General features: G+C 33.9%; 3 protein-coding genes across 5 annotated transcripts in view; 1 reads left to right on the top strand and 2 right to left on the bottom strand.

Annotated features, from left to right (window-relative positions):
* The window catches only part of LOC144835124 (something about silencing protein 10-like), a 70,589-nt gene extending 52,425 nt beyond the window's left edge, over positions 1 to 18,164 (top strand). For both annotated transcript variants that reach the window (XM_078690170.1, XM_078690169.1), the window contains 5 exons: positions 6,692 to 6,892; positions 14,090 to 14,202; positions 14,380 to 14,452; positions 16,278 to 16,385; positions 16,546 to 18,164. In XM_078690170.1, coding sequence (XP_078546296.1) covers positions 6,692 to 6,892; positions 14,090 to 14,202; positions 14,380 to 14,452; positions 16,278 to 16,385; positions 16,546 to 16,635 — 585 coding nt within the window. In that variant the 3' untranslated portion in view covers positions 16,636 to 18,164. The remainder of the gene's footprint in view (positions 1 to 6,691; positions 6,893 to 14,089; positions 14,203 to 14,379; positions 14,453 to 16,277; positions 16,386 to 16,545) is intronic.
* A 954-nt stretch (positions 18,165 to 19,118) lies between these two features.
* Positions 19,119 to 27,753, bottom strand: part of LOC144835122 (protein DDI1 homolog 2-like) — a 52,855-nt gene continuing 44,220 nt past the window's right edge. For both annotated transcript variants that reach the window (XM_078690165.1, XM_078690167.1), the window contains exons 6-9: positions 26,256 to 26,359; positions 24,893 to 25,067; positions 24,389 to 24,544; positions 19,119 to 20,120 (exon numbers count right to left, since the gene is read on the bottom strand). In XM_078690165.1, the coding sequence (XP_078546291.1) occupies positions 19,954 to 20,120; positions 24,389 to 24,544; positions 24,893 to 25,067; positions 26,256 to 26,359 (602 nt within the window). In that variant the 3' untranslated portion in view covers positions 19,119 to 19,953. The remainder of the gene's footprint in view (positions 20,121 to 24,388; positions 24,545 to 24,892; positions 25,068 to 26,255; positions 26,360 to 27,753) is intronic.
* Positions 23,477 to 23,894, bottom strand: LOC144834446 (uncharacterized; the record flags this gene model as incomplete). The annotated part of the gene is made up of 1 exon (XM_078689252.1): positions 23,477 to 23,894. A coding segment is annotated over one exon (408 nt), but the record flags the coding sequence as incomplete, so codon positions are not given.

Below are 27,753 nucleotides of genomic sequence, written 5' to 3'. Positions count from 1 at the left end.
TAGACGTTCACGCTAGCCATTCGTGCTTTCGCAAATGTTGATTGGAGTTATCAATTGACGAAAAAAAATTGATATCATTGGCAAAACTGGCGACAATTATTTTTCCCTAAAGACTCAAACATTCGTTCGTCTACTACCCAGGCTCTGATTCCTGACTGCGAATAAAGTTTTCTGTCAACAACATCGCTGCCGTCGCCAGCCGGTCGCAATATAGATATATTGTGTTACTTGCCTATCAATAATAGTCCAGTAAAATATCACCTTCACCATTGCATAGCGTTGGTAGTCAACAAGATTCTCACCGTAGGTTCTATATATTATGTAAAGATCATTTATTGATGTTGCGTTCCATAAAAGTACAGTGTGATAGCGCCCTCTATAAGTATTGATGCACTCAAACTTCACACCGCAAACTGTTGTTATTCATCCATTATAAAATAAAATTTAGGGGAGGAATCAAATGTGTTGTACACCAGAGGGCATTATTACTTTACTCTACTAAATCTATTTATGATGTTTTCCCAAAAAATAATAGTAAGTATTTTAATTATCTCTGGGAAGGGGCCGGGAGTTTGAGGTGGGGATGTAGGCCTTTCAACATGACTGAAACTGTACTGGGAATGTAATGTACAAACTACGTTTGAAAACCGCCACTGAGGGGTTATGTGTTGGGAGTAATGGCTTAACACACGTCTTAAACACATCACCAAGATGGGAGGGGGAAGGGTGGAGATAGTGGAATTTGGAGGTAATAGAAGTACAGCATAATTGGAATTGCACGGGGAAAAGTTACTACATATGAACTGTCGGGAGGCGTAAAGGTTTGTTGATTGTGGTGGCATGGGGAGAGGAGAAAGAATATAGGCTGGGGAAGCGGTAATTCAGCGGTATCCAAATTAGATATTTTATTAATATTTAATTTAGGTAATTATTTAATTAGCCAATATGACACCTATTCATTTACATAGTTTGCAAAGTACTTAAACCATGCCTAGCTATGTATCACCCTCTTATTAAAGATGTATTGTCCCCCAAAATCATGAAAAATAAAGATTTTTAAAATTGGACTTTGAATAGGCCATTTTGCAGTTTTAATGAAGTTGTTCACTTCCATAAGAAAAAAAACGGGGAAAAAAAATTATTTCACCTATAAAAAGACAAAATAAACAGTTAAATTACCCAAAAACTCATTGTCTTCCAGACAATTTGACCATTTTTTGCTTTAAATTACATTTTTCTCAGATAAATAAATTTTTTTCAGACCCAATTTTTTGTGACAGTGAATAACTATTATGTGACATTAAAATAACATATTCAACAAAAAAATTTAAAAAAATATTTTTTTAGGGGGACAATATATCTTTAAGGGTAATAGGCTATCAAATTGACCAGAATTGTGGTAGGAAATTGTAAATTTTTTTTTTTTTTAATTATCCCTCGGAAGGGGCTGGGAGTTTGGGGTTGGGATGTAGGCCTATCATCATGACCGAAACTGTACTGGGAATGTTTTAAACTACATTTGAAAACTGCCACGAGGGCCGGATTATGGGTTGGGAGTGATGGCGAACATTTTACTGGAAACGTCTTAAACACACCTGAACACACGTGTGTTGTTGGGAGGGAGCTGGATGGGCGGAAATACTGGTGTAATGAAGTATAACATAATTGGAATTTTACTAGAAAGAAGAAAGAAGGCTGGGGGACCGCAGTATCAAAATTAGATATTTTAATTATCCGCCAATATGACACCTGTTCATTTACACAGTTTACAACGTACTTAAACCATAGGCCTATCATACAGTAGCTATCATGTATACCCCTCTCATTTGGAAGCTAAGAATTGGGAAGAATTTGTTTTTAAAAAAGAGTGTGGGGTGTTATTGAAGAAGGTGGAGGTTGGTGAATAGTGAGATACTGGCATCGGGTGTTATGTGCTGAGAAGGCTTTAAACTAAATTTGACGGGTATAATTGCTAGTTATGGATACAATGCAGTCATCCTGATGGTGTTAGTGTATGATCATCTCTTTAGTAACTCCAATACTTAAGTAACTAGATACTGGTGCGAATGAACTAACAATGATTGAAGCAAATACGATAACAAATTAAAGTGGGTTACCATTTCAAATCTTTTATTCTCTATCGGTATGGTGAGTTCACGAGACAATACATGCAATGAATTAAAATACTATTTCATATTTTATAAACAAAGAACAAAATATATGAATTTAAAGTGGCTAAACAACATGCAACAATCGGTTATTATAATTATAACACAACTTGATCAAACATATACAAACGAACCTCACGATCGATTATTGTACAATCTTACTAAAAGATGATCGGCAATCTTACTAAGGAAGTCATGGCTGTAGCTTGTACAGCAATCGATCTTGAGGTTCATTTGTATTATGTTGGGAAAACATCATAAATGTATAGAGTAAACAAGTAATAATGCCCTCTTGTGTACAACACATTCGTTCCTCCCCTAAATTTGATTTCTGAATGGATGAATAACAACAGCTTGCGGTGTGAAGTTTGAGTGCATCAATACTTATAGAGGGCGCTATCACACTGTATGGAAGGTCACTTAGGACGACATTTAAAAATTACAATTTTCTTTTGTTCTTCATATTTAGGCCAAAAAAAAAAAATTATTGTGTTGGCCACGTTTTGGGTAAATCCTAAAAATGGGTAGGTCGGTAGGAAAAGTTTTTTTTTTTTTTTTTTTTTCAGACCAAAAATGTGTTGTCGGCAAAATAATAAACAAATTACACAATTGATACAAAAAGACTTTTAAACACTTTTCATAGCACCCTAGGCTCACGCTAGCTATAATTGTTTCAACAAAAGTTTAAAAAGGTTTATTAAATAAACGTAGGCCTAGCTTTTTGAGGCAAAAATGCCTAGGCTAGCCCTAGCTACCATTTTTAAAGCCAACAAAAACAATCAAGATCGAAATAAACTATTTCCGTGTTAATGCTACATTACGCAAGTTAACATATTATTCTAGATGAAAAATATTGAGTTTTATATTGTTTTATCCATACGTAATTACACTGGCATTAAAAATATAACATTAAAATGTAGGCCGTTTTATGAGCCATATTTCGCCGATTTCTTATCGCGGGGAAATTCCCCACCAGCGACATCGATCGATCGAGGCTTGAGGTCCGGCTAGAAGCCTAGCGTGCATGCCGGAACGGATGGATTATATCGCTATATAAATAACAAGTTTGAACAAAAGAGCTTACGACAATCTAAATTAGGTACATTTTTATTAAACGTATATAGGCCTAGGCCTACTTGCTTGGCGAATCCATGCCTTTTAAATCATTTAAGTCCGTAATCGGATCGTAGTACTGTACAGTAAAACCAAAAAACACTGCATCAACAACCTCGTGCGATGTACGATCTGTTGTTCTTTTGCTGCAGATCAACATTGGTAGAGTCCATTAATTATGAGGGTGTTTAAAAATGTGATAACTATTAAAAACCTGTCTCAACCACTGTGTAATCTAAGTGTTTATTTAATTTAAACCTGGATCCCCCAAAAATTAATAATCGCGTATTCCGGTTATCACGTGATTGATTCACGGTTGGTTGCACGCTTCTTTTTTACACGACCGGCGGAGGTGAAATATGTTCGCCAATTTGGCAAATAAGACAATATTTGTTCACCATTTGGTTTCAAAACTGCCGTTTGGCTCAACAAAAAAAAAAAAAAAAAAGCCGACCAGTTTAGGGTCGGTCGGGCGTGGCCAACACAATAATTTTTTTTTTTTGGCCTTATTTGACTTTTTTTATTATCAAAATGACTTGTTATAAATACAATGTAATACAGATAATTAATACCATATTCGTACATTTCAAATTTACTTGTTAATACGAACGCGTGACAATGGCGTGTCTTTCACTTTTGCCTCGTTACATCATTTCTCGATGTCAACAAACGACGAAATGTAAGCAAAAATTGCGTACAAAAACTTCATTTTCTTCGAAAATCCCAACTTTTATGTGACGCTACATCAATAAATGATCTTTACATATATATAGAACCTACGGTGAGAATCTCGTTAACTACCAACACTATGCAATGGTGAAGGTGATATTTTACTGAGACTATGACGTTTATTATTTAATTAAAATGAGATTCCCGTTTGCAGGCCTATGAGTAGTTGGAAATCATGTTATATGTAATGTACCTGTGCCCGACCAACGAAAGTTAATAATAAAATAAAAGTCGGCAATCTCGACGGGGAACAGCAACGGCATAAAGCCTAGTCTAGCTATACTACAATTTCATGTGTGTGAATTTAATTAGTTATCCGCAATATGCGGATAACTCCTTGTTATTATTGTATTGGATCAATACTTTTTTTTTAGGCTATCACTCTCTGTAGAGCGATAACCTATTGTTATTGTCAACAATTTCATTTTTGTTGCTAATATTTTGTGCGCAGCAGATCTCAAAAACGGCGGTAGCAGTTATGTTGTAACTTGGCCAGCAGATGCACGTAAATATGTAGTTGTGCAACAAACTTTGGTTTAATGAAAATATGGTCGTGTAGCGTAACTACGCTCGATTTTCTGAAATTCTTAGATTGACTATAAATTGAAAACCAATAGATATTTTTAAGTACCACTTGACACACGTATGCTTCATGTCAAGGGTCGTCTTCCTGTATCATCGCGCGTATGCTCAAAATCTTTTTCAATCAACTTTCTCCTATTTTTGAATGACGTCACAGTTGTGCAACTTACGCGCGATTTTATGAATTTCAATGATTGTTCATAGATTAAAAACCAAAAGTCATTTGGTATTGACACTTGGTGAAAATTTAAGTCATACCAAGGGCAAAATTTCTATGGATTAAAAATGGCATGTTTCACAAGAAGTTACGCGCACATGCGCATTAAAAATTTCAAATGCGCAAACTTATTTTTTTGCGCATGACAAAAATTCCCACGCGCGAAAAATTATTTACGCGCAAGGTGCGCACGGAGTATGAAATTGCATTATATTTTTCAAGCCTTTCCTAGTAATTTTGAAAACAATTTAGACTTTTTCCACTTTAAATAACACCATATGAACACGTTGAATTAGACAATTCGCGCGGATTTTTGATGAAATATCTATAAAAAAATCGTTAAAAAAATGTCTTTTTTTAAACAGTCATAGTTTCTGAAGTAATCCGTGAACTGTTTATTTTATTACAAAATCTAGAAGTTGATGAGTTGTAGATATTGGACCATGCATTAATATGGCTAACCGGACATTATGACGTCATCGTATGGCCACCCGAATATCTTTCGTCATAGCTCATCACATTTATAAGAGCGCATCTCCACTTATCCGTTTTCCATTTTCACCCCCATTTTGATATTGTCTAGATCAATCAACTATCTTTCGCATGAGTTAAAAATATTTTTATTTTTATGACGTCATCATGTCTAAAAATGTAAATAACATGGGTCACTTATTTTCATCTTTACAGTAAATTTCAATCTGTTATAGCTCGTCAGAATAAAAAGTGATAATCATGATTAAAACGTTTTCTGGAAGCTATTGGATTGTAGATACGAATTCATGTGAACACTTTGCCAATCAGATGTTGTGACATCATCATATGGCCAGTACAATAAAAAAAAGTCGTATTTTTATATTTTGCATCATAGTTCATCACAGAAAGAGCGCGCATCTATATTTTACGTCTTTTAAATTTCTTTTACACGTTGATATGTTGTTGCTGAGATAATTTCCTTTCGAAATTGCTATCTACATGTTTCATTTTGATACCGTCACCATGTTAAAAATTTGAATAAATGGCGGGTCCTGTAATTTCACCTATTCTACACAGTATGTATGTATACAGATTATACTGTGTATACTATATGACACAAAATAAAATAATAATAATAACAACATATCATATTCTTCAGTTCAGGTCATAATGCCATAATCTTTTTCTGTGTGCAATATTCCAACGTATGACGTGCACGTGGCGTTTGTCGGATAACTAACTCGTCAAAGTGACGAGTTTCATGTCTAGTCTCTTCTTTCTTTCCACAAATTTTGTTGCAGTTGCACGTGTATCTCTAATTTTTGTGGACATAACATTGTATAACTTTGTCATAAGATTGACCTTAAACTGTAGATGTGCAGGAAACTTTGTAATATGACGTTAGAGTTGCGCAGAGTAAGTTACGCGCGATTTTGAAATTTTATGGTTGCTCATAAATTCTAAGCAAAAAATTATGTGTATGTACTGTAGTTTACATAGCCACCAATACTTATTCATTTGGACTTTAAATTCAAGTTGGAAATCAATTATTTAAACATTTTAATATTGTTCGTCGATGACATCATCGTCACAACCTATTCGTAAAATCGCTGATTCGTAAAACTTGTAAAATACATGTTTTATTGTATGTTTTTAGTGGCTACAGTACTTGAATTTTCTGAGAAAAAAAATCATAACTAAGAAATTCTTCAACCTTAAAAAAATACAAATTGTTATTTTAATGAACTGAATATTTAGGTTATTTGTCCTTGAAATGACCTGGAATTTTACTAGCTTACAGGTGTACGAACCCTGCTATTTGTAGTAGAATTCATTGACTGCTATAATTTACCAAGCATTTGTTATTCTTTTTTAACCATCGTCTACACAATTTTATTCATTTTTTAAGCTTATACAAGAACTAAAACCAATAGATGAGCAGTTATCAGGAGACATTGAAATGTTAGTTAAAATGGAGAATGTAAACAAGTATAATGGGAACGAAGAAGACATTAAACAAATGAAATCAAAATATCAACCAAGAAAAAGTGATAAAAAACGAGAAAACCTGACTACACATGATGCAGATAGACAAGGAGTTGACAGGAAGGTAACATTTATGACGGTCATTATAGACGGGTCCAAGCCAGGAAAAAAATGCCATTTTTCTCAGTGGATTTGTCATCCTAACACTTTATTTTTAGTCGCGTGCAACGCGACTCTACAGCTCACTATGTCGGTCGGTAAACACTAACTTGTATGTGGCCGTTTCTTGATATCAGTTTCATCTAGCTAAGTCAATTTTTTACAGTATATTCCTTATGGCCAGGAATTGATGTGGTATATGTTTTTACAGTGCGCAATCAAAAATTACGCGGTCTACGCACGATTTAACGAAATCACGTTTGTAATCATATCTTCACAAGCATGAATCGCAATTAAATACAATTTGGTACTCATCAATTTCAGGTCATATTTCATCATATGGCAATACAATTACGTGCGTAGCGCATAACACATGCGTACGCGTGCTTAAAATTGTAAAAATATATTTTCGATGAAATTAGAGTACGTTTCAGGCAATTTTAAGCGTTTAAAAAATTGCTATGAGTGCGATTTTTGCATGCATACTGCGCGTTAAACCTTAATATGCACTCTTTTTGCCCGATTTCTGTTTTACAACCTCTCTTTAATAATACCATCTTTCTCTTTTCAGCGCTTGGTTTTCTCCTCTTGTCACCTCTTCTGATAATCTATAAGATTTCCTTTTTCATCTAACACCTTCTCCTTTAAAGCAAATTGCAGCATATACTGTAGTATTTTTACTCTACTCTACAGCTCACTATGTCGGTCGGTTGGTCCGTCAGTTTGTCAGTCGGTAAACACTAACTTGAGCACGCGACTGCAGCCATGTATTTGTTTTTAATAAGCTTGGGGCCACATCCAAGATGGCGGCCAAAATCCAAAATTGTATTTATAATGCATATAAAAATGCCCTTTCCAAACTTTTTAGACTGGATATGTCATCCTAAGTACAGTATGTCACTTGCAACTCCAAATCCAAGATGGCCACCAACATTTAAAATGGCTGCCAAATTTATTTAAATTAAATTTATAATGCCTAGTAAATGCCCTTTGCAATCAATTATAGAGTGGATATGTCCTATTTATTTAGTATGCAACTCCAAATCCTAGATGGCCACCATAATCAAAATTGTATTCCACGACCAGAGACACAAGAACCCCACTAAAACTTGTTATTGTATTCTATGGGGACTATATTTTATATGTTGCCCCACTTTTATTTAGTTTGTGGTGCGGATAACTAACTCGTCAAAGTGTCAAGTTCAAGTCTAGTTATTTCTTTCTGTCAATTTTGTGTCTCGCATATCTCTAAAACATGTAAACATAACATTTTATAACTTTGTCAACATATCGGTATTTACGTGAAGTTGTGCACCTCCTATTTTTTAATGACGTCAGAGTTGTACAACATGACGTATGTACGATTTTATGAATTTCACATATTTAATATAGATCGAAAACCATATAACAATTTAAATTGAAACTTTCTTTGGGAAAAAAATGGCATGTTTCAAACAAAGTTACATCCGTTTAAAGTTTGAAAGTGCGAACAAATCAATTTCTAATCAACTTTCTATGCGTTTCATGTCATTTTAAGCGTGTAAAAATTTTCACTCAGGTGCAATTTTTTTACGTAATGTTGAAATCATCTTTTTTTCATGTGAATTATGTTTTTCCAGCCTTTTCAACAATTCAGACTTACAATCACGTCATGTGAGCACGTCGAATTGGACAATTCGCGCACCTTTTTAATGAAAAAGTTCAAAAAATTGTCAAAATTATGTATTTTTTTATAGTTTCTAAACTAAACGATGAAAGTTATTTTTATTACATATTCTGGAAGTAGATGAGTTGTAAATATCGGATCATGCATCAATATGGCTAACCGGACATTGTGACGTCATCGTATGGCCACCTGAATATAAAATATAGGATTTTTGTCTCTTTCGTCATAGCTCATCACATTTAATAGAGCTGCACATCTCCACTTATTCGTAATCCATTTCCCCCCAAATTTTGATATTGTCTAGGTCAATCAATTATTACCATTTTTAAGTTCAAAAGCATGAATGGGTCAGTTTTCAAAAATTTGAATAAAAGGTGGTTCCCATTATTTTCACCTATTCTGCACTGTATGTACAGTATAGTCCGGTGGCAGGAGGGGGGAATCGCCACCCGAAAGGGGACAAATTGCCATCCAACTTTTCTAGACCAGAATTTTCCGTAGATTATGAATATGGATCAGGATAGGAAGCATTTTTGAGAAATAAGGGGTCAAAGTTCAAAATTGACAAATTACAACATGGTAATATGTATATGTATTATAACAAGTTTATTGAAGCACAATTTGGTCTTTTATTACATTTATTATTATAGGTGTCTATTCAATCATCTTATGAAAAAAAAAAATCCTTTGTGATTAAGGGTCAAATTTCAATATTGACCAATCATATAACGTACCTATAAAACCAAATAAAAACTAATATTTAATAAAAATTTGATGTTTTCTCATCCTGTTAATCAATCATATGCAATGTAAAAGGGCGAATACATCATTTCATCAGTTGACATAAGGTCAATTTCATCAGTTGACATAAGGTCAAATGTCAACATTTTATTACGCGTAATAGTTAACAAATGCAAAGTTGTCCAAACTGGTTTTACAAGTAATCAAATTATTTGATCAGTAAAGTTATGTTATTTCATTATAATTTTGATTAATATAACACTGTATTTAATCACCAGTTGACATAGGTCAAAGGTCAACATTGTTCATAAATGTAATCACGTTATATGATCAGTGAAGTTATGGTATTTTTATATTTTTTCTAATGCGCATTATTTTAAATGTATTAATATAATACTGTAAAATAAATAATAAAACTAGACATGAAACTCGTCACTTTGACGAGTTAGTTATCCGCACCACGACAAACGCCACGTGCACGTCATACGTTGGAATATTGCACACAGATAAAGATTATGGCATTATGACAAGAACTGAAGAATATGACATGCTGTTAGTGCTGAATTTTGTGTCATATAGTATATACATGCAAACAGTATAAGCTGTATACATATTACATACAGTGTAGAATAGGTGAAATTACGGGACCCGCCATTTATTCCAATTTTTAACATGGCGACGGTATCAAAATGAAACACTTAGATAGCAATTTCAGAAGGAAATTATCTCAGGAACAACATATTAACGTGTAGAAGAAATTTGAATACGTAAAATATAGATGCGCACCCTTTTAAATGTGATGAACTATTACGCAAAATATGAAAATACGACTTTTTTTATTCAACTGGCCATATGATGACGTCACAACATCCGATTGGCAAAATGTTTACATGAATTCGTATCTACAATCCAATAGCTTCCAGAAAACGTTTTAATCGTGATTATCACATTTTATTCTTACGAGCTATTACAGATTAAAATTTACTGTAAAGATGAAATTAATGACCCACGTAATTAAAATTTTTAGGCATGATGACGTCATAAAAATTAAAATATTTTTATCTCATGCTAAAGAAAGTTGATTGACCTACACAATATATAAATGTAGGAGAAAAAGGAATACAGATAAGCGCGATGCGCTCCATTGAATGTGATGAGCAATAACGAAAGAGACAAAAATCCTATATTTTACATTCGTGTGGCCATACGATGACGTCACAATGTTTTTTTAGCCTTATTGATGCATGATCCGATATCTACAACTCATCAACTTCTAGATTTTGTAATAAAAATAAACGGTTAACGGTTTACTTTAGAAACTATGACTGTTTAAAAAAAGACATAATTTTGACGATTTTTAAAGGTTTTTCATAAAAAACGCGCACGAATTGTCTAATTCAACGTGTTCGTATGGCGTTATTTAAACTGGAAAAGGTCTAAATTGTTTTCAAAATCACTGGGAAAGGCTTGAAAAATATAATTCAAGAGAAAAAAATATGTTTTTAACGCTATGTGCGCACCGCGCGCATAAAAAATTGCGCGCCCGTGAGAATTTTTGACATGCTCAAAATGACAAGAAACGCGTAAAAAGTTGATTAGAAATTAATTTTGCGCATTTTGAAATTTTAAATGCGCGTACGCGCGTAACTTCTTGTCAAACATGCCATTTTTAATCCGTAGAAAGTTTGCCCCTGATATGACTTAAATTTTGTCAAAGTGTCAATACTAAATGACTTTTGGTTTTTAATCTATGATCAATCATTGAAATTCATAAAATTGCGCATAAGTCACGTTGCGCAACTATGACGTCATTCAAAAATAGGAGGTGCACAACTTCACGTAAATGCCCATATGTTGTCAAAGTTATGAAATGTTATGTTTACACATTTTAGAGGAACACGACTCACAAAAAGGAAGGAAGGAAAGAAGAATAATACAGAAAAAAAATATTGATCTCATACAATTACAAGGAGTTATCCGCTTGGTATACCAAGCGGATAACTAATTATATTATGACGGTTAAAATGTTATGAAATGAAATGTTACGGTGACCTTCAATGATTTGCCACTACACCGTTGCATTTATTAGGGCTACAATATTCGTTTTTGGAAAGTAAACTACTACTATTCATCAGAACCAGAGAATACCAATTCGTCCACAGGATAGGGCATAGGCAGCAGATCCAGGTGGCCAAACTCAATCCACAACTCACTACATAGACAGACCACAATTTTGATATAGCCACAGATAGTTTGGCCCATACAGGAAAGAGTTGCCTGTACACAAAGGATTCTAAAATAACCCATATGGATTTGCCCGAATGAACCCTCTAAGGACCCTTTTGGGATCTCGATGTGGTGTGCTACAAGGCCCTGTATTATAAATTAATATGGGGTAAATAGTTCATAGATGAACTATGGAATAAAACTAAATGTGCACCCTCAATCTTTAAATAACATTTATGGATTTGCCCAAATGAACCCAAGGGTCGATCCTTCATGGACCTTTCGGGGTTCTCTATGTGGGGCTACAAGAGACCATATATTGGAAATACTGTATGTGGTGTGAAAATGTGGGTTCATAGAGATATAATAAATATCCCTGTGCACCCTCGATCATCCATAAGGAACATTTATGGATTTGCCCAAATTAACCCAAGGGCCGGTCGTCCTCCATGGGTGGACATTAAGCCCCATAATGGAAATATAAGGGGTGACACTGTGAGTTCATATAGACAGGCGCGCCCCATGGAATAAAGCTGCCTGTGCACTCTCGATCCTTAAGGAAAATGTATGGATTTGCCCAAATTAACCCAAGGGCCGGTCCTCCATGGATGGACATTAAGCCCCATAATGGAAATATAATGGGTGACACTGTGGGTTCATATAGACAGGCGGGGCACATGGAATAAAGCTGCCTGTGCACTCTCGATCCTTAAGGAACCCATATGGATTTTGCCTAAAATGAAACAACAGCAGGTCATCTATTTAGACTCTTCTGTGGTTCTCTACTGTATGTTCAGTTCTACATTTGGCCTCTGTATCGGATCAATGCATTTGGCTACATAAGTTACTGTGTTAGAAATATATTGGGTAACTAAAACTGTGGGTTCCAAGATTAAGCCATGGGAAAAGCCTGTCTGTGCACCCTCAATCCTTTTAAAAGGAACCCATATGGATTTGCCAAAATGAACCAAGGGTAACTTCTGGATTCTCCATGAGCCGTACATTCCGTTTATTGGACATTCATGGATACCTGATTGAAATTGCTCAAATGTTTCTGAAAGACATTGTACTGTAGTATTCCCCTTCCACACCTCTTTGAATTAAATCCGGCCCGATAGGCTCTTATGTACAGGATTTCAAAGCAATAATCACACTTGTATTTTTCAAACAGTATAATCTATTAGATTGAATAAAAATATCTATTATAAACAATTTGCCGTTAGAAATCTCTATGCCATGTCGTTATTTAGATGAGAAAAACAGGTCAAAGGTTAAAATTACAGAAAAATAGGTGTTTCAGTCACTTTTTGAAAAAAATGTTGCATTATGGCAAGTATATATATTGTGAACAATTTGACACCAAAATTGGCTCCTTACGACAAATATTTATTATTTTATGTTTTTATAACCTTATTCAATTATGTCAAAGGTTAATAACCACACTTCCGGTCATTTTCAAGCAATATCATCTGTTATACTGAATATAAATGTATATCTTGGGAACAATTTGCTCCTATTTTTAATTCTCTCCGACCTGCCGTTACTTAGATATAACGAAAAGAGGTCAAAGGTCAAAATTGCTGAATTTTGACCTTTTACAAAGAAAGTTCTGTTAGAGCTAATATAAACATATACATTGTGAACAATTTGACACCAAAATTATCTCACTTCGTCCAGTATTTCCAGAGATATAGCATGTTTTATAAAAAAATATCGGCCATTTTGTTTATGCTATAATTATGCAAATTGTTCAATGCTGACAGCCGTCCAGTAAAAAAAAATCTTCATTCTGATGGTATCGAGAATAAAAATCCTTAAAAAAAACTATAGAAAACAAAACCCCTTGGCTGCCGGACTATAGGTACGTTCGATGATTGGTCAATATTGACATTTGACTCTTAATCACAAAGGGATTTTTTTTCATAAGGTGATTGAATAGATACCTATAATAATAATAATAATAATCATTAAAATGTAATAAAAGACCAAATTGTGCTTCAATAAATTTGTTATAATACATTGTTGTAATTGGTCAATTTTTTACTTTGACCCCTTATATCTCGAAAACGCTTCCTATCCTGATCGATTAATCGCTTAATTAGGGTCCAATAATACCAACTTACCAAAGCTAACGTTCTTCATTGCGCTGGTGGTACGTCCGGTGATATTCAAATGTCTGTCTCTGGGCTGTCGGTCTAATACACAACACACGGCATACCAAACCGTGTCATACAACTACTATGGAATATAAATTCTCTTCTAAACACGTAACGAAGAGAATTATTAAATACAAAATCTACTGGCAAAATGCACATAACGTGTGTTATAGTAACTACATTCCATGTGTCTCTGAAAAAATTCGTCCACTAGATAACAAATGTTATCAAACCCTTTTACTCTTTCTTCACTTTCAACTGTACAATGTTTTTATAATTTCCTTCTTGTATTAATGTGTGCACTTTCATTGTATATGCAGTCTTTAGACTCTAGTTTACAGTAAATACAATACAGTATGTTTTATCTCTTCAGACAGCCAAAAAAACAGTAGAACTAACAGAGGAAGAATTGGCTGCATTAGATTATTATAGATTGTTTGAAGAAAAGGCTGTACAAAAGAAACCAATAAATGAAGAGCTTGCCAGGTATTTTAAACATTTAAAAAATGATATTGTATGTAATAGTAATAAATAAAAAACAAAATTCTTATCCAAAGAGTGTAACCTGTACATTTTCAGGAAGGGGAAAAAGAAGGATTTATTTGATCAAAATGTTAAAAAAAACAGGCTTTTATAAATACTAATTATTGTTTATAATTTCAGTGAATTGGAACCTAATGTAGTTGACGAAGAAGATGATGATAATGAAGACAGAAAGAGAGCAATAACTTACCAAGTAATATTGTGTTTTATAGTAGTATTCTATTCACTCTAACCTTAGAATTTGTATCCACAATCATAGGCAGATCCAGGGTTGGGCAGCTGGCCCAGATCCCTAAGTTTCGACAATTTCAAAGATAGGACATAGATTGAGTTTAGCACTTTATTTTACCCCACCCCTTTTTCAAAATCCTGGATCTGCAAATGGCAATTGATAGTGTAAATTTTAACTAGTTCTGAAACACTGATTATTATGTGAAGGATATAAATTTGTTGTTTAATTTAAAACAAAAATAAAGCTTTAAATTTACCAGTTTTGAAATAACATAAAATAGATACAGTAGAACCTCTGTTTTACGTACGATAACGTCATCATTTTCTTACATTGAGCGTGCAATTTAACAACAACAAAGCACAAAGCCATGGCTGTGTGAGACAGCTACACACATGCATTCTCCTACAGGAGCGACTGTTTTTATTGATAGAAAATACAAGAACATTGATATTTTATTTAAACATTGCACAGCCTGTATATACTGTACTTTTTTAGTTAGGCCTCGCATCTTCCTAGGCCTGATAGCGTGGCCTAGATTAGTCTAGGCAAGGCCAAGCTAGTGACCACCTGCATGCTGGGATTAGGCCAAGTTGAGCCGACGACAAGTTAAGGAGCCGCCGGCAGAAAAACATTATTTTCTATGAAATGCCAAATGCTAACTTTCGCCGGTGATCGTTTCCATTTAATAGAAGCTCTATTTATATTAGGGGTAACGATGTATATTCAAAAGGTTATATATCACGGTTTTTAGTATATATTATTAAATATTACAATTAAAGAAATAATTATGAAAATCTGACTTGTAGATTCCAAAATATAAGGCCTAAAACATCACCGAAAATGATCGTTTTTAGCCAAAAATGACGTAAACATGTTGCACCCCCCCCCCCCCCCTCATCAGGTGGCAGTTGTATGAACTAGGCCTACTCCATTTTTCTGTAAAATAATTAATAATTAATTTTAGTACAAAATATTTTGTGTATTAACATTGAAAAATTCAATAAAATACGATATTAAAAGATAGGAAATAAAAAATAATTATTTAACCTCATTCGAAGAATATCAATACTCTATTAGTCCTGAGAGACAACGTGATTTTACGTGGTAGGCCTACACGCGAGAAAAATATTAATATGGATTGTACTGAATTTTTGCCTTAAAAGATTACGGTAAAAACAATTAAATTATTAAATATGACTACTTGCCTTTGCTGTGTTGTTATGGCGGTTCAAGCCAACAAAATTGTAGTATGTAATTATATATTATTTATTTTCATGACACGATAAACCTAAAGACCATGAACTTATGTACTAGGACACCACTTTAATCACTACACGAAATGTCGTAAAAGACACACTGGGCGTTTCATAGAAATTATCGGCGGCCCAACCGGTCATATTCCGCATGCTGTACAGTAAGTAAACACGGAAGCCTTTTTAGCTACGATCTACGTGTTTGGGGGTCAATTTAGGGTCAACCTGGATTTACGAATCCTGTATGTAAAATGAAGGTTCTACTGTATAGCTAAATAGTAAAAAATGTGTTTTGTTGAGATCTTCATACAATCTATACATTCTCTTATTGATTATCATAATTCTTCCATCTTTAGGTGAAACGTTATTTTTTAGAAATAAGGTTCTTTACTTTTACTATGTTTCTCCTAATACAAATACAAAGATTAATTTTAAGGACTTGCGTGTTGCATATCATAGGTACGTATCCAACCAAAATTATGTATTACCTAAACACCACGGTCATTCTTCACAAAATATACTTGTATTTACAGATGTCAAAAAATAAAGGTCTGACAGTAAAGAAAAAGAAAGAACAGAGGAACCCAAGAGTTAAACATAGAATGAAATTCCGAAGAGCAAAAATAAGAAGAAAAGGCCAGGTAAGGTCAAACAATATTTTATGGTTAAGAATTATTGTTTACATCAAAGAATGTACTAGTAATGTTATCAAAGTATTTAGTATTAGATTGGTATAGATAAATCCTTAATAAAACAATTTTATGACATTTACTTGTTTAATTTTAATGATGATTTTTGTAGGTTAGAGAACCAACAACAGAAAAGAAGAGGTACAGTGGAGAAGCCTCTGGAATTCGATCTGCTGTCATTAAGAGTGTTAAGATACGATAATTTGTACTATAACATTGCATTCTTTAGTACTGTATTTTGAGTTATAACAAGACAAATACAGTACTGTACTGTTAAAATTACAACCAAACATATACTGTATACTGTATCAGTTTGGTAACAGGTTTTTTTTTGTGTGTTGCACTAAACAAACTGCACATTACATTAAAACAAATTATTGTATTATATGGATAAATTGATTGCTTAAAGATCTAATAAAACATTTCAGATCCCTGAAAGATTTATTTTTTCTTGAGGGATTATAATTTCGAGATGTAGTCTTGAAGAATATAATACATTTCTGGTCACTGTCGTACAAATATTTTTGTGACATTAAATACGTCTAAACATACTTGAAATACAAAACAAAAAGACTGGGGTCAAAGTTCAATACCACGCCATTTCTGGTCACATTTTGTTTTATTAAAACAAAGAATACTGTACATGTACTTAGGAATAGTTAGTTATTAGATAGAACAGGTCAGAGCCATTATATTTTAAGAGTTACGATATTCCATTCATGGTTTTTGAAAAGTCATGTGGTACACACTGGCCATCCTTGTGTTCAACTATTCTATGTGGAGTAAAGAGTTGATTCCTTTGTTATAAAAATATATACCGTGCACAAGACCTTTTACTATCTAATTTAACTTTTTAAAAATACATTTGTTTAAATGCTTTTGTTCGAATAAAAAGGAAATGTACAGTATTAAACAACAAAATAGTGCCTTAACTACAGACAATTGCTATGTATTCACCACACAACGATAGACATAATACTAAATAGTATCTTTTATTATCAATATTGTCCCTAGTACGCGGCATATACAGTAACGTTACAATTGAAACAAACGATGGAAACATAATTCAGGAAAATTGTAACTAACACTCATAAATGGTGGACGGTGATGAGAACACCATGCCATGTGAAATGCCTTTTAAGATCAATATGGCATAAGGGCTCTAGTTTTTTCGATAAATGTGGCACAAATTTTTCAATGTACTTGACCATCCCTACCAGTCTTTTACATCTGCTGGTGATTTTGAAGCGGGCATATTAATGGATGAATGTATACGTAATGGAGCACTCTTAGTATTGATACTTGTCTTTGTTCAGTACTTATGTTATTTTGTCGACAACGCTTTAAAAAGGCAACCATATGGCTGTCATGGTCTGCATCCGCTTGTTTCAGTGTATCTCTACAACCCGTAATGAGCATGTCATCTGTTTATGTTCATAAGTTGAATCCTAGGTAGGATTCATTAAATAAATTATGAGTCAAAACAAATGTGTATTTTCAGTTGCCTCAGCTTTTATGTTTCTTTGGCTATGGTATGTTCCATTCTTTGGTGAAGTTGTGTTTAATTATGTTTGATGATTTCAAACTTTTAATTTCATCAACATCAAAATAATCTGTGAATTAATCTAAGTAATCTTGATTATTTAAAGAAAAACTGACCAACCATCTGCCATCTCTCCGTTTTTGTCAGTCACGTCATAAGCGTCTCACTCTCATATTTTCAAATATTGTTTTCAATTGTCACTTGTTACGTGTGACGATAATCAGGTGTCGCATGCAAATGAATAAAGTTGCCGGTGGTCAAGTGGATGAATCAGAATGGAGCGTGGTGATGCGCGGTATTTTGGAAAGCTGTGTTGGGTGTATGAGACAATGGAAGGACTGAGAGACGGAGATGGTAGGCTTTCTGGATAAGAGATAAGACAGTGGATATGGGACTGCCGACTGTAATAATGGAATAAAGACTTGCAGTGAACTGTGTTCGAGACTGGAAGTGAGGCAGGACGCAAGGACAATAAGATTGGAAAAGTTGTGATTGAATGTACGGATGCCTAGGCAAACCAACCACTCGGTATCATTCATATTGTTGTAACATTATAGTTTTGTTATGTAATGCATCGTGCAAGGAAATTAAATGGAGCTCGTGCTTCTTGCATAGTACTTTGAGTATTGGCTATTGTTTGTTCCAAACCTCGTTGTTGTTATTTAGGTATTTCGGCCTAGGACAAAAGTGGTCGTAACAATGTTAATTGAAGATTTCTGATTTGGCTAAAAGTAATAAATGCCAGAGTGAGATATGATGGTGATTATTATAACACATATTATTAGGAGGATATCTTGCAGATTTGTTTGCCCATGACTTGTTTCCAATATATGCTCGTCTGATACATTGCCATCTAACACAAATGAACCAGCTGGCTTGTTGTAGATGACAATAACAGAGAATAAAAGAATGCAATTAATTTGAATGTAAAGAAAAAATTTGTATTTAAATAGTGCTCTTTTCCTGGATCAGGCTCTAGAACAGAAGGAGAACAGAAGGAAAACAGTTGGGTTGGTGTTGGCATTACTCAAGATTAGGGAATCGAAAACAAAACACACAAATCCTTCACGATTCCATCAAAATACATTCATAACACTTTTTTTAACATTGTCTTAGTAATAATTTCAAAAGAATGTTGCATTAATTGTATTACTATTTTTATGTACTTTATTCGAAAACAATAAATAATTTTAAAATAATATATTAATGTAATCATGCCTATTGCATATCATTCAAGCAATTATGATGCAGTTGTTTCTAGGGATTAATTAACTTATGGGTAGTACAAATATGTGATTGATAAGTAAAACTATATATACAAATTTATTATACAAATGCTTTCAATGAAATTTAATTAGTATATTTTTTCTTATTATATTGAAAACATGCACACAAACTATAAAGGCCAGCGGAATTTTAAACAAGGGATTCATTTACCAGTTTTCATCAAAAATCCAGGCAAAAAATAAATTCATTTTATTTTTCATTTTTCAATATATGTAAAATATTCACATAAATTTACAATCAGCCCATTGACACTGGTCAGATCTGCGACTGAACATGCAGGTTTCAGATTAATTTTGAGTGTGTATTTAAACTGGATTGTAACATCAACATACTCTACACAGTACTGTATATTTTTATTGATTGATATGTTTACACATTGCGCTCATTCAAACAAGTACAGTAAACATAAGCTCATAATGTTGATGATTATTGACGCATTTCAATTCAGTAAACTATCCGGTTGATGCATGCAAGTCTCACAAAACTATTTTATACTATTTTGAATATAACATGCATGAATAAAAATGAGATTCACTTTGGTCCACAAAAATATACTACTAAATTGAACAATATGAATTATGTTCATAAAAAAATTATATAATTATAGAAGCAGGATAGAAAATATATTTGTGCACTTCCCAAATAGCTCTTCTGTAAAAAAAAAAGTTATCACTTAAATGCATTTTGATGTTATTGTCCAGGTGCCTTAAGTGATTTGGCCAACAATGCTGTGATGGCTAACGATACATCACCACCATTGTTTTGTAATTCTACAATAGCATCCTCTCTGGAAAACCCAGCATCTGTTATTTTCTTAATGTCACTATCAGAAAATGTTGCTCTTGATGCGTCTGAACCTGTAATCATATGAAAGAAAAATATATTTTGAAGAATGAATATTCAAATTTGGTAAAGCAAGAAAAAATATGTTGAGGTCCAGAGAATTTGACTTCAGAAATTGGTTTAGGATGGTCAAACCATCATTTTTGGCATGGTTACACATAGACCAAACACCAATAGGTCCTTAAATCTCGATAACCACTGGTCACAGCAAGGTAATTTTGGTCTCAAATTGATCAGAAGGTATAGATTTATATTCAGTCTAATGGGATGCCATTTCTAACCTTTGACCCACAACCCAGGGCATGTATGTATCTCCGTAACTACTGGTCGTGGAGACTTGAATTAGGTCTTAAATTTTCGAAATATACATTTTTTTATTTGTTGCACGTTTTGAAAAATGTTACAAAAGGTCAAAGGTCAGGGTCAAGGGTTATATGAACAAACACAAATAGGTATTTGTATCTCGGCAACCACTGGTTGCAGCAAGTCAATTTTAGTCTCAAAATGTTCTGAAGGCATGCATTCATACAGTCTAATGGGGCATTTTAGTCAAAAATGATCAGAAATGCCATTTCTGACCTTTGGCCCACATACCAGGGCATCTTCATATCTTACTGTTTGTAATTGTACTTTTGCTTATAATAATGCTAGAAAATATTGTTGACCCCTGAGGACGATCAAACATTGATAGAAACGTCAAACTCAACAGTTCTTTTCAGAATGCTAGAAGTAACTTACCGTATTTATCCATTTATTGTTCGGAGGGATATTTATTCGGTGGAGGCGTTTATTTTTTTTTTTTATGTAATATGGTAACATGTATAATCAAATAAATATAATATAATATAATATAATATATTATAAAATAATATACCCAAATATAAAAAAATACAACACAATTAATATCATAATAATAACTGGATTAAACCTCCTTCTTTCCGGGTGCAAGTACAATCATGATATTGATAAGGTATCAGATACAACTATAATAGACCAATTCATTGTCATCATTCCGTATGACACTGTTGCATAATATTTTTTAATGTCTGTTCAGTATACATAATAAAACAATATATATATATGTATAGATATATGGCCAAGATTCAATAATCAATATTGCTGCCAGGTCCTATCCTGTAAATATACCCTAGGGACACTAAATGAGAGGGGGAAAAATGGATTTAATCATGTAAAAAGCCACACAGATAAAAGTTGTTGGACATCGTTCCCATATGTGTATACAATGTTAAACAGCAATGACAGCAACTTTATCCTGTAAGTTGCTCGACAGTAGTTCAGAAATGCCTGTTAGGTCCAGGCCTACAAGATTTATTCATACGGCCAATGCCTTTTTTTATAGGAACTTGGGATATAGGAAACTACTCATGACAGCAACTTTATCTTGTAAGTTGCCCCTGAGTAGCAAAAAAAAATCCCTAGCCCTAAAAGATGTAATCATGTCACGCAAGTTGACGGTTTCTTTTCTACTGAAAGTATTACTCATTGGAACATATGCTAGGAATTATAAAGTTTTATTTTAAAGTTATATTATATAAGCATTATATTATGTATTACCATACTTAATATAGACATGCATAATCTGCAAGAAAAACGATGAAGAGTTACCAGGATTGAAGAAATACAAATCACAGCTAACCGTAGGCTTTCAGCGAGTCGTGATACCTTTTTGAATGCCACACAAGACATCATTTCAGCGAAGACTCATGATGACATGTATTACCATACATCTTACCATAGCCGATTCTGTGCAGTCAAAAGATCGGTACACGAGGTCATCAATGAACCACAAACTACACCACGAACACATATGCATTCTATATCTGACTTGCTTCACTCAAATTTTATGGATGTTTTAGAACAGAGCTGCATATTTTGCATGCACATAAAATGAAACAAATAAAATATTCAGGCAATAGTTTTGAAAAACTCCATAAAGTAGAAACGATAGAAAGTAGACGCTGCTAAACAGCCCAATCTTTACAAAACAGTCAGCGTTTACTACCGTATCTTAGGTTCAGAAGATTTAGTAGCATTGAAGCACACTACCATAATACATGCAAGATTAAATTTCTTTATGATGCCAATGAAGCTGTAGAATCTAGTTCTGAGGTTGGCGTATCAAACAGAAAAACACATAAAGAAGCATATTAAGCATTGGTGAGGTACGTTAAAATGAAATAATTTGTAGATGTATACCAAAATATGCCTGTAAAATCATGGATTTGTACAAAGAACATTATAAGGCGGTCGGAGGTTCCGACGATGATATGCTTGTCGGACATTGGTTACTAAATTAAAGACCACATCAATGTAGCAAAAATAATGGGTATACCTACAGTAGACAAAATTAGAACAGAATTTATTTTTGTGGTAAATATCTAAAGACCTATCAGAACAACAATTTCACAAATCACACCTTAGGAACATATGCAAATTAGCTGAAATATGCAAATTAAGGGTAAAAATATAGGGTACCCATCCAACTGCTAGTTGTAGAGAGTTAATTTTTTTTATAATTTCTAAATTCTTCAGAATATATATGTTTATATTCCTTGTGGAACTTTTTGTCAAAAAATGACCGGAAGTTCTGTATTTGACCTCTGACCTTATTTTCAAAGGATTTAAGTAATTTTCACAAGATTTACGTATCTCCATAACTACTCGGGTAGAAACTTCATTTTAGTCTCTATACAGTTACTTTCACATATGATGAGGGAATGGAATTCTACTAATCACACCTCGGGATCATATGCAAATTAGATGAAATATGAAAATTAAGGGTTAAAAATATAGGGTACCTATAGAATGCCAACTAGTTGTAGAGAGTTAATTTTTTTTCCAAATTGTTCAATATAAATGTTTATATCCCTTCTTATGGAACATTGTGTCCAAAAATTGACCAGAATTGCCATATTTGACCTCTGACCTTATTTAAAGGATTTTAATTACTTTCACACAGGATTTACGTATCACCATAACTACTCTAGGTTGACATCATTTTACAAATCATACCTTGGAAAGATATGCAAACTAGGGCACTCGCGGAGTAAAAAGAGAAAAAGGATCAAGAATCGCGATAAAGATCCGTAGTTGCAGTTTTGACGTATGGCTTAAAATTAATTTTATTACGTACTCTAGAAGTCCAATAGATTTTGCATTAGAGTAAACTGTTAACGGAGTTGTTGCGGCATTAGCAATTGGAATTACAGCCTTTGCGAACTCAGAGAGTCTCGCTCAACGAAGTATGGCTGTGTCTGAGATGAAGTCCATGAGTGGCACTCAACCTGGTGAAACACCAGCTAACCAGTTACATGGACAGAGGATTGAGAGGGACAAAAATGATGTAGTTTCTCACTAAGCTAAAGTACATGCAATCCATTCGCCACTAATTCACCAGAGATTCTGTTGTATGTCTTTGCAACAAGATAATTTAGACAGAATTGTTCCACTTCTTCTTCGTCAGATGTATTTGTGGGAGAGTATGCAGTGATGACAGTAATTTCTGGATTCCCACTAAATGTTGCTTTGATTATTCTTTCACTTTCACAGGTTATGGAGGTCAGACTCTTCTTTGCAGATGGGCTCAACAGAATTCCTACTCCACCAACTGCAGCTCCAGCTCTGTTTCTTGCAGCTGATGCTGTGATGAGTTGAAATCCTTCAATGAGATTTTCATACCTTAGCTGTTCATCTGTATGCACTATCCTATGTTCCTGGATGCCAAGCACATCAATGTTGTACTTCTGTGCAAGAGTACACGTAGACGTAGGTTAACATAGCGTATTTGGCTATATGGCCTTGGGGCGGGCCGTATGTAAATATGGATATCGAATCAACCATTGATTGAACTGATGTCATTTTGGTTCCACCAAAAAGAGTCGAGTAAGACTTTTGAAATGAAATATAAATTGTGACAGGTATGTGTGTTGCGGTTAAGTTACAATAACAAGTCTAGGCCTAGCGGTTGTACTCATATGATATGAGCGAACTGGCAACTAAAACGCCAATATGGGCCTGTACATTAACCACTGGCATTACTACTGAGTGGGAATAAACAATAAGATCCAGTTTTCCAAAACAATATAAAAAGTCATCTGAAATAATATTTAGCATGTAAACAGTTTTATTTCAATGATAAATGTGAATTGGCTACAAAATTCTTCAACCTTTCTTCCTGCAGATGAAAGAAACATCATTGGTAAAAGTGACTATAAATGGGTGATATGACAGGAATTTCTGGTTGAAGAAATCTTGAACTTACCCTCATTGCTATATGTACTTGAAAGAAGTGCATTTATTGCTTTTTCAATATCACCATTGTGGTTGGTTAATTGTTCTATCGCTTGTTCGCGAGAAAATCCAAGGTGTGTTATTTTGCTAATGTCCTGAGATGAAAAGCCTGATGAAGTAGATGCATCTACAAATGAAGACAACTTTATTTAAGCATTTCAGTTACAGGGTTAGGGCAAGGTAGTACATTAGTGTCAGCAATAGCGCATCCAGAATGTACCTCTGCACTTATTTTGCAAATATATCATTAGAACATCAATGATGCAATATACCACTGTATACTTAATTGAAAATATACATTTAGAACGCATAAAGTGTCCCTTCCTATTCAGTAAAAAGCATTTCAATCACATGCCATAAAATCAGGAGATTCCCCATCACACAGTTGTACAAGACAACGGAAAACCTCTAATTATGCATACAGTAAAATTACATAGTAAAGTGTCATTAAAATGGTTGGTTGTTGCAAATTTACCCATTGCATCATTTGCAAGAGCTTTAGCAAGGTCCATGTCTTCAGTTGGTGCATCATCTGATGAAGGTGCACGATTGAGCTTAGCACACGCTGGAAGCTCAGCTTCTGATAAAAATGGTGTCTCTGTTCCAGTAGTTCCTATCCTAAGAACATTCCTTTCAAGATCTATGCTACACTGTTGGAATTAGAACATTTCAAAAACATCAATGATAAATTATTTTAGGCTTTATAAATGGGAGCCTATGAATGTGTATATGTGTTTTTGTTTGAACACAAACTTTCTATATTTGTCAAGAGGGTCTCACCCAGAACTTGTGTATATAAAATTACAGTAGTAGTGGTAGTCTATGAGGGCTACTTATTTAGATACAGACAATAGCTTATTCTCTTTTTAAAAAATCAGAAAATTATAAAATTCATTCACAAATGGTAAAGTCTTTGCCCTTATGTGGAATCTCCACATACATGTAATGGCAATCCCAGTATTTCTGCATTTTTAAAAAAAGAAAACCTATATCTTCTATGTCTCAAAAAGAAATGATGATGGTGGTGTGTGGATGCTCCCACTTGCAGTGTGTTCAATGTTAGAGTTCGAGGAGAAAGGTTATTGTTGGTTTATCCAGGTATTGCCATGCAAACATAGAACACCATAAATTTTGGGACGATTTAGTTTTCAAGTACATTTCGGTTGAATTTCCATGTTCAATTAGGCGCCTTTGGCTCTAGCTTATGAATATGGGGTGCATAATGAGAACGGTTGATTGTAAATAAAAACTATACTCAACTTTAAAGGACAACTTGACCGAGGACCATATTTTAACAACGTATTAGGGATGTACCTATGATTTCAGAACAATCGTGAGATTAAGGATATCGCCGCTGCCGTCAATGGTGCATCACAAAATCTACTTAATGAGTTTTCACTGTTGTTAACATACAAGAGATAGGTACCGTCACTTCAATTCTCACAAAGCGCGAACTTTTCTAGTAAACACACTTTTTAAATAAATCGTGAAAAATATAAATGTTGAATTTTTTTCTTGTTTCTTTTGCCTATCTGGATATTGAAGTGTTTCTTTAAAATACCAGACTAAACATTTTGGCAAATTTAAGCCTAATACAGGTCAAATTAGCAACTGAAGTGACGGTACCTATCTCTTGTATGTTAACAACAGTGAAAACTCATTGAGTAGATTTTTCGATGCACCATTGATGTTACAGCAATTGACGGCGACGGCTGTACGGTGAGCGTGTGCGGCAATATCCTTAATCTCGCAATTGTTCTGAAATCATATGTACATCCGTAAAACGTTGTTAAAATATGGTCCTCGTTCAAGTTGTCCTTTAACTTGCGTTGTCTTACCTGATGTCTTTTGAGCATGTCCAAACCAAGAAGCATGTCCATTGGTTGTTCTTCAAGAATGGAAAAAGATGATTGGAGAAAATCTGGACCTATTTGTATTTGACCTTATAAGAGGCAAATGAATTAAAGTTTTACCAGTCAAATCAGTATTACTTAAATAATTGATTTTTTATATAGCTTTTTGCATATTTAATCACTATTGATGTCCAGCCATTTTTTCCTGTCAAGAGAATTTCACTTCAGAAATTGGTTTAGGGTGGTTAAACATCATTTTTGGCTTTATTACACATTTTGATAATGACCAGAAATGCCATTTCTGACATTTGACCCACAACCCAGGGCATGTATGTGTCTCCGTAACTATTGGTCGTAGACACTTGTGGTCTTAAATGTTATTTGTTACACATTTTAAAAAATGTTACAAAAGGTCATCATATCACATGATAAATTGAAACGCGTTGCCCACGATACACCATACGGTAGGCTACTCCAGGCCCGTAAACTAGTTTTTATAGAGGGGTTCGAATTTGGAAGCCTTTGATAGACCAACCAATTACGATTAATTAGTTATCCGCTTGGTAGAGCGGATAACTAACGTGACTTACGTGCGATTTTATGATTTTTTATGATTGATCATAGACTAAAAACCAAGCATAATTTTGTTTTGACACTTTGCGAAAATTTAAGTCATATCAAGGGCAAACTTTTTGTGGAATAAAAATGTCATGTTTTACAAGACGTTAGGCGCGCATGCGCATTTCTTCTCTATTTTTGTGTCTCGCGTATCTCAAAAACGTGTAAACATAACATTTCATAACTTTGTCAACATATGGGCATTCACGTGAAGTTGTGCACCTACTATTGTGAATGACGTCAGAAATGTGCAACGTGACTTACGCGCGTTTTTATGAATTTCGCGTATTTAACATAGATTGAAAACCATATAACAATTTAAATTGAAACTTAGCAAAAGTTTAATTTATATCTTGCGCTAACTTTTTGTGCACTAAAAATGGCATGTTTAACACGCAGTTACGCGCACATGCGCATTTAAAATTCAAAATGCGCAAAATTAATTTCTAATCAACTTTCTACGCTGATCACGATAATTTGAGCAAGTCAAAAATTCCCACGCGCGCGTGGTGCGCACGTAGCGCTAAAAACATCTTTTTTTGCGTGAATTAGGTTTTTCCAGCCTTTCATAGTACTTTTACCAATTTAAAAAAAATTTCGACTTAAAATTACGCCATACGAGCACGTAGAATTGTACAATTTGCGCATGTTTTTAATGAAAAAGTTAAAAAATTCGTCAAAATTATACCTTTTTTAAACAATCATAGATTCTAAACTACGAGGTAAACTTTTTTTTACTTACATATTCGGGAAGGTGATGAGTTGTAGATATCGGATCATTAATCAATATTGCTAACCGGACATTGTGACGTCATTGTATGGCCACATGAATGTAAAATATTTGATTTTTGTCTCTTTCGTTATT

Source organism: Antedon bifida, chromosome 2 (genome assembly GCF_963402885.1).
Source record: "Antedon bifida chromosome 2, ecAntBifi1.1, whole genome shotgun sequence".
Taxonomy (NCBI): domain Eukaryota; kingdom Metazoa; phylum Echinodermata; class Crinoidea; order Comatulida; family Antedonidae; genus Antedon; species Antedon bifida.
This window is presented reverse-complemented; position numbering and strand designations above follow the sequence as displayed.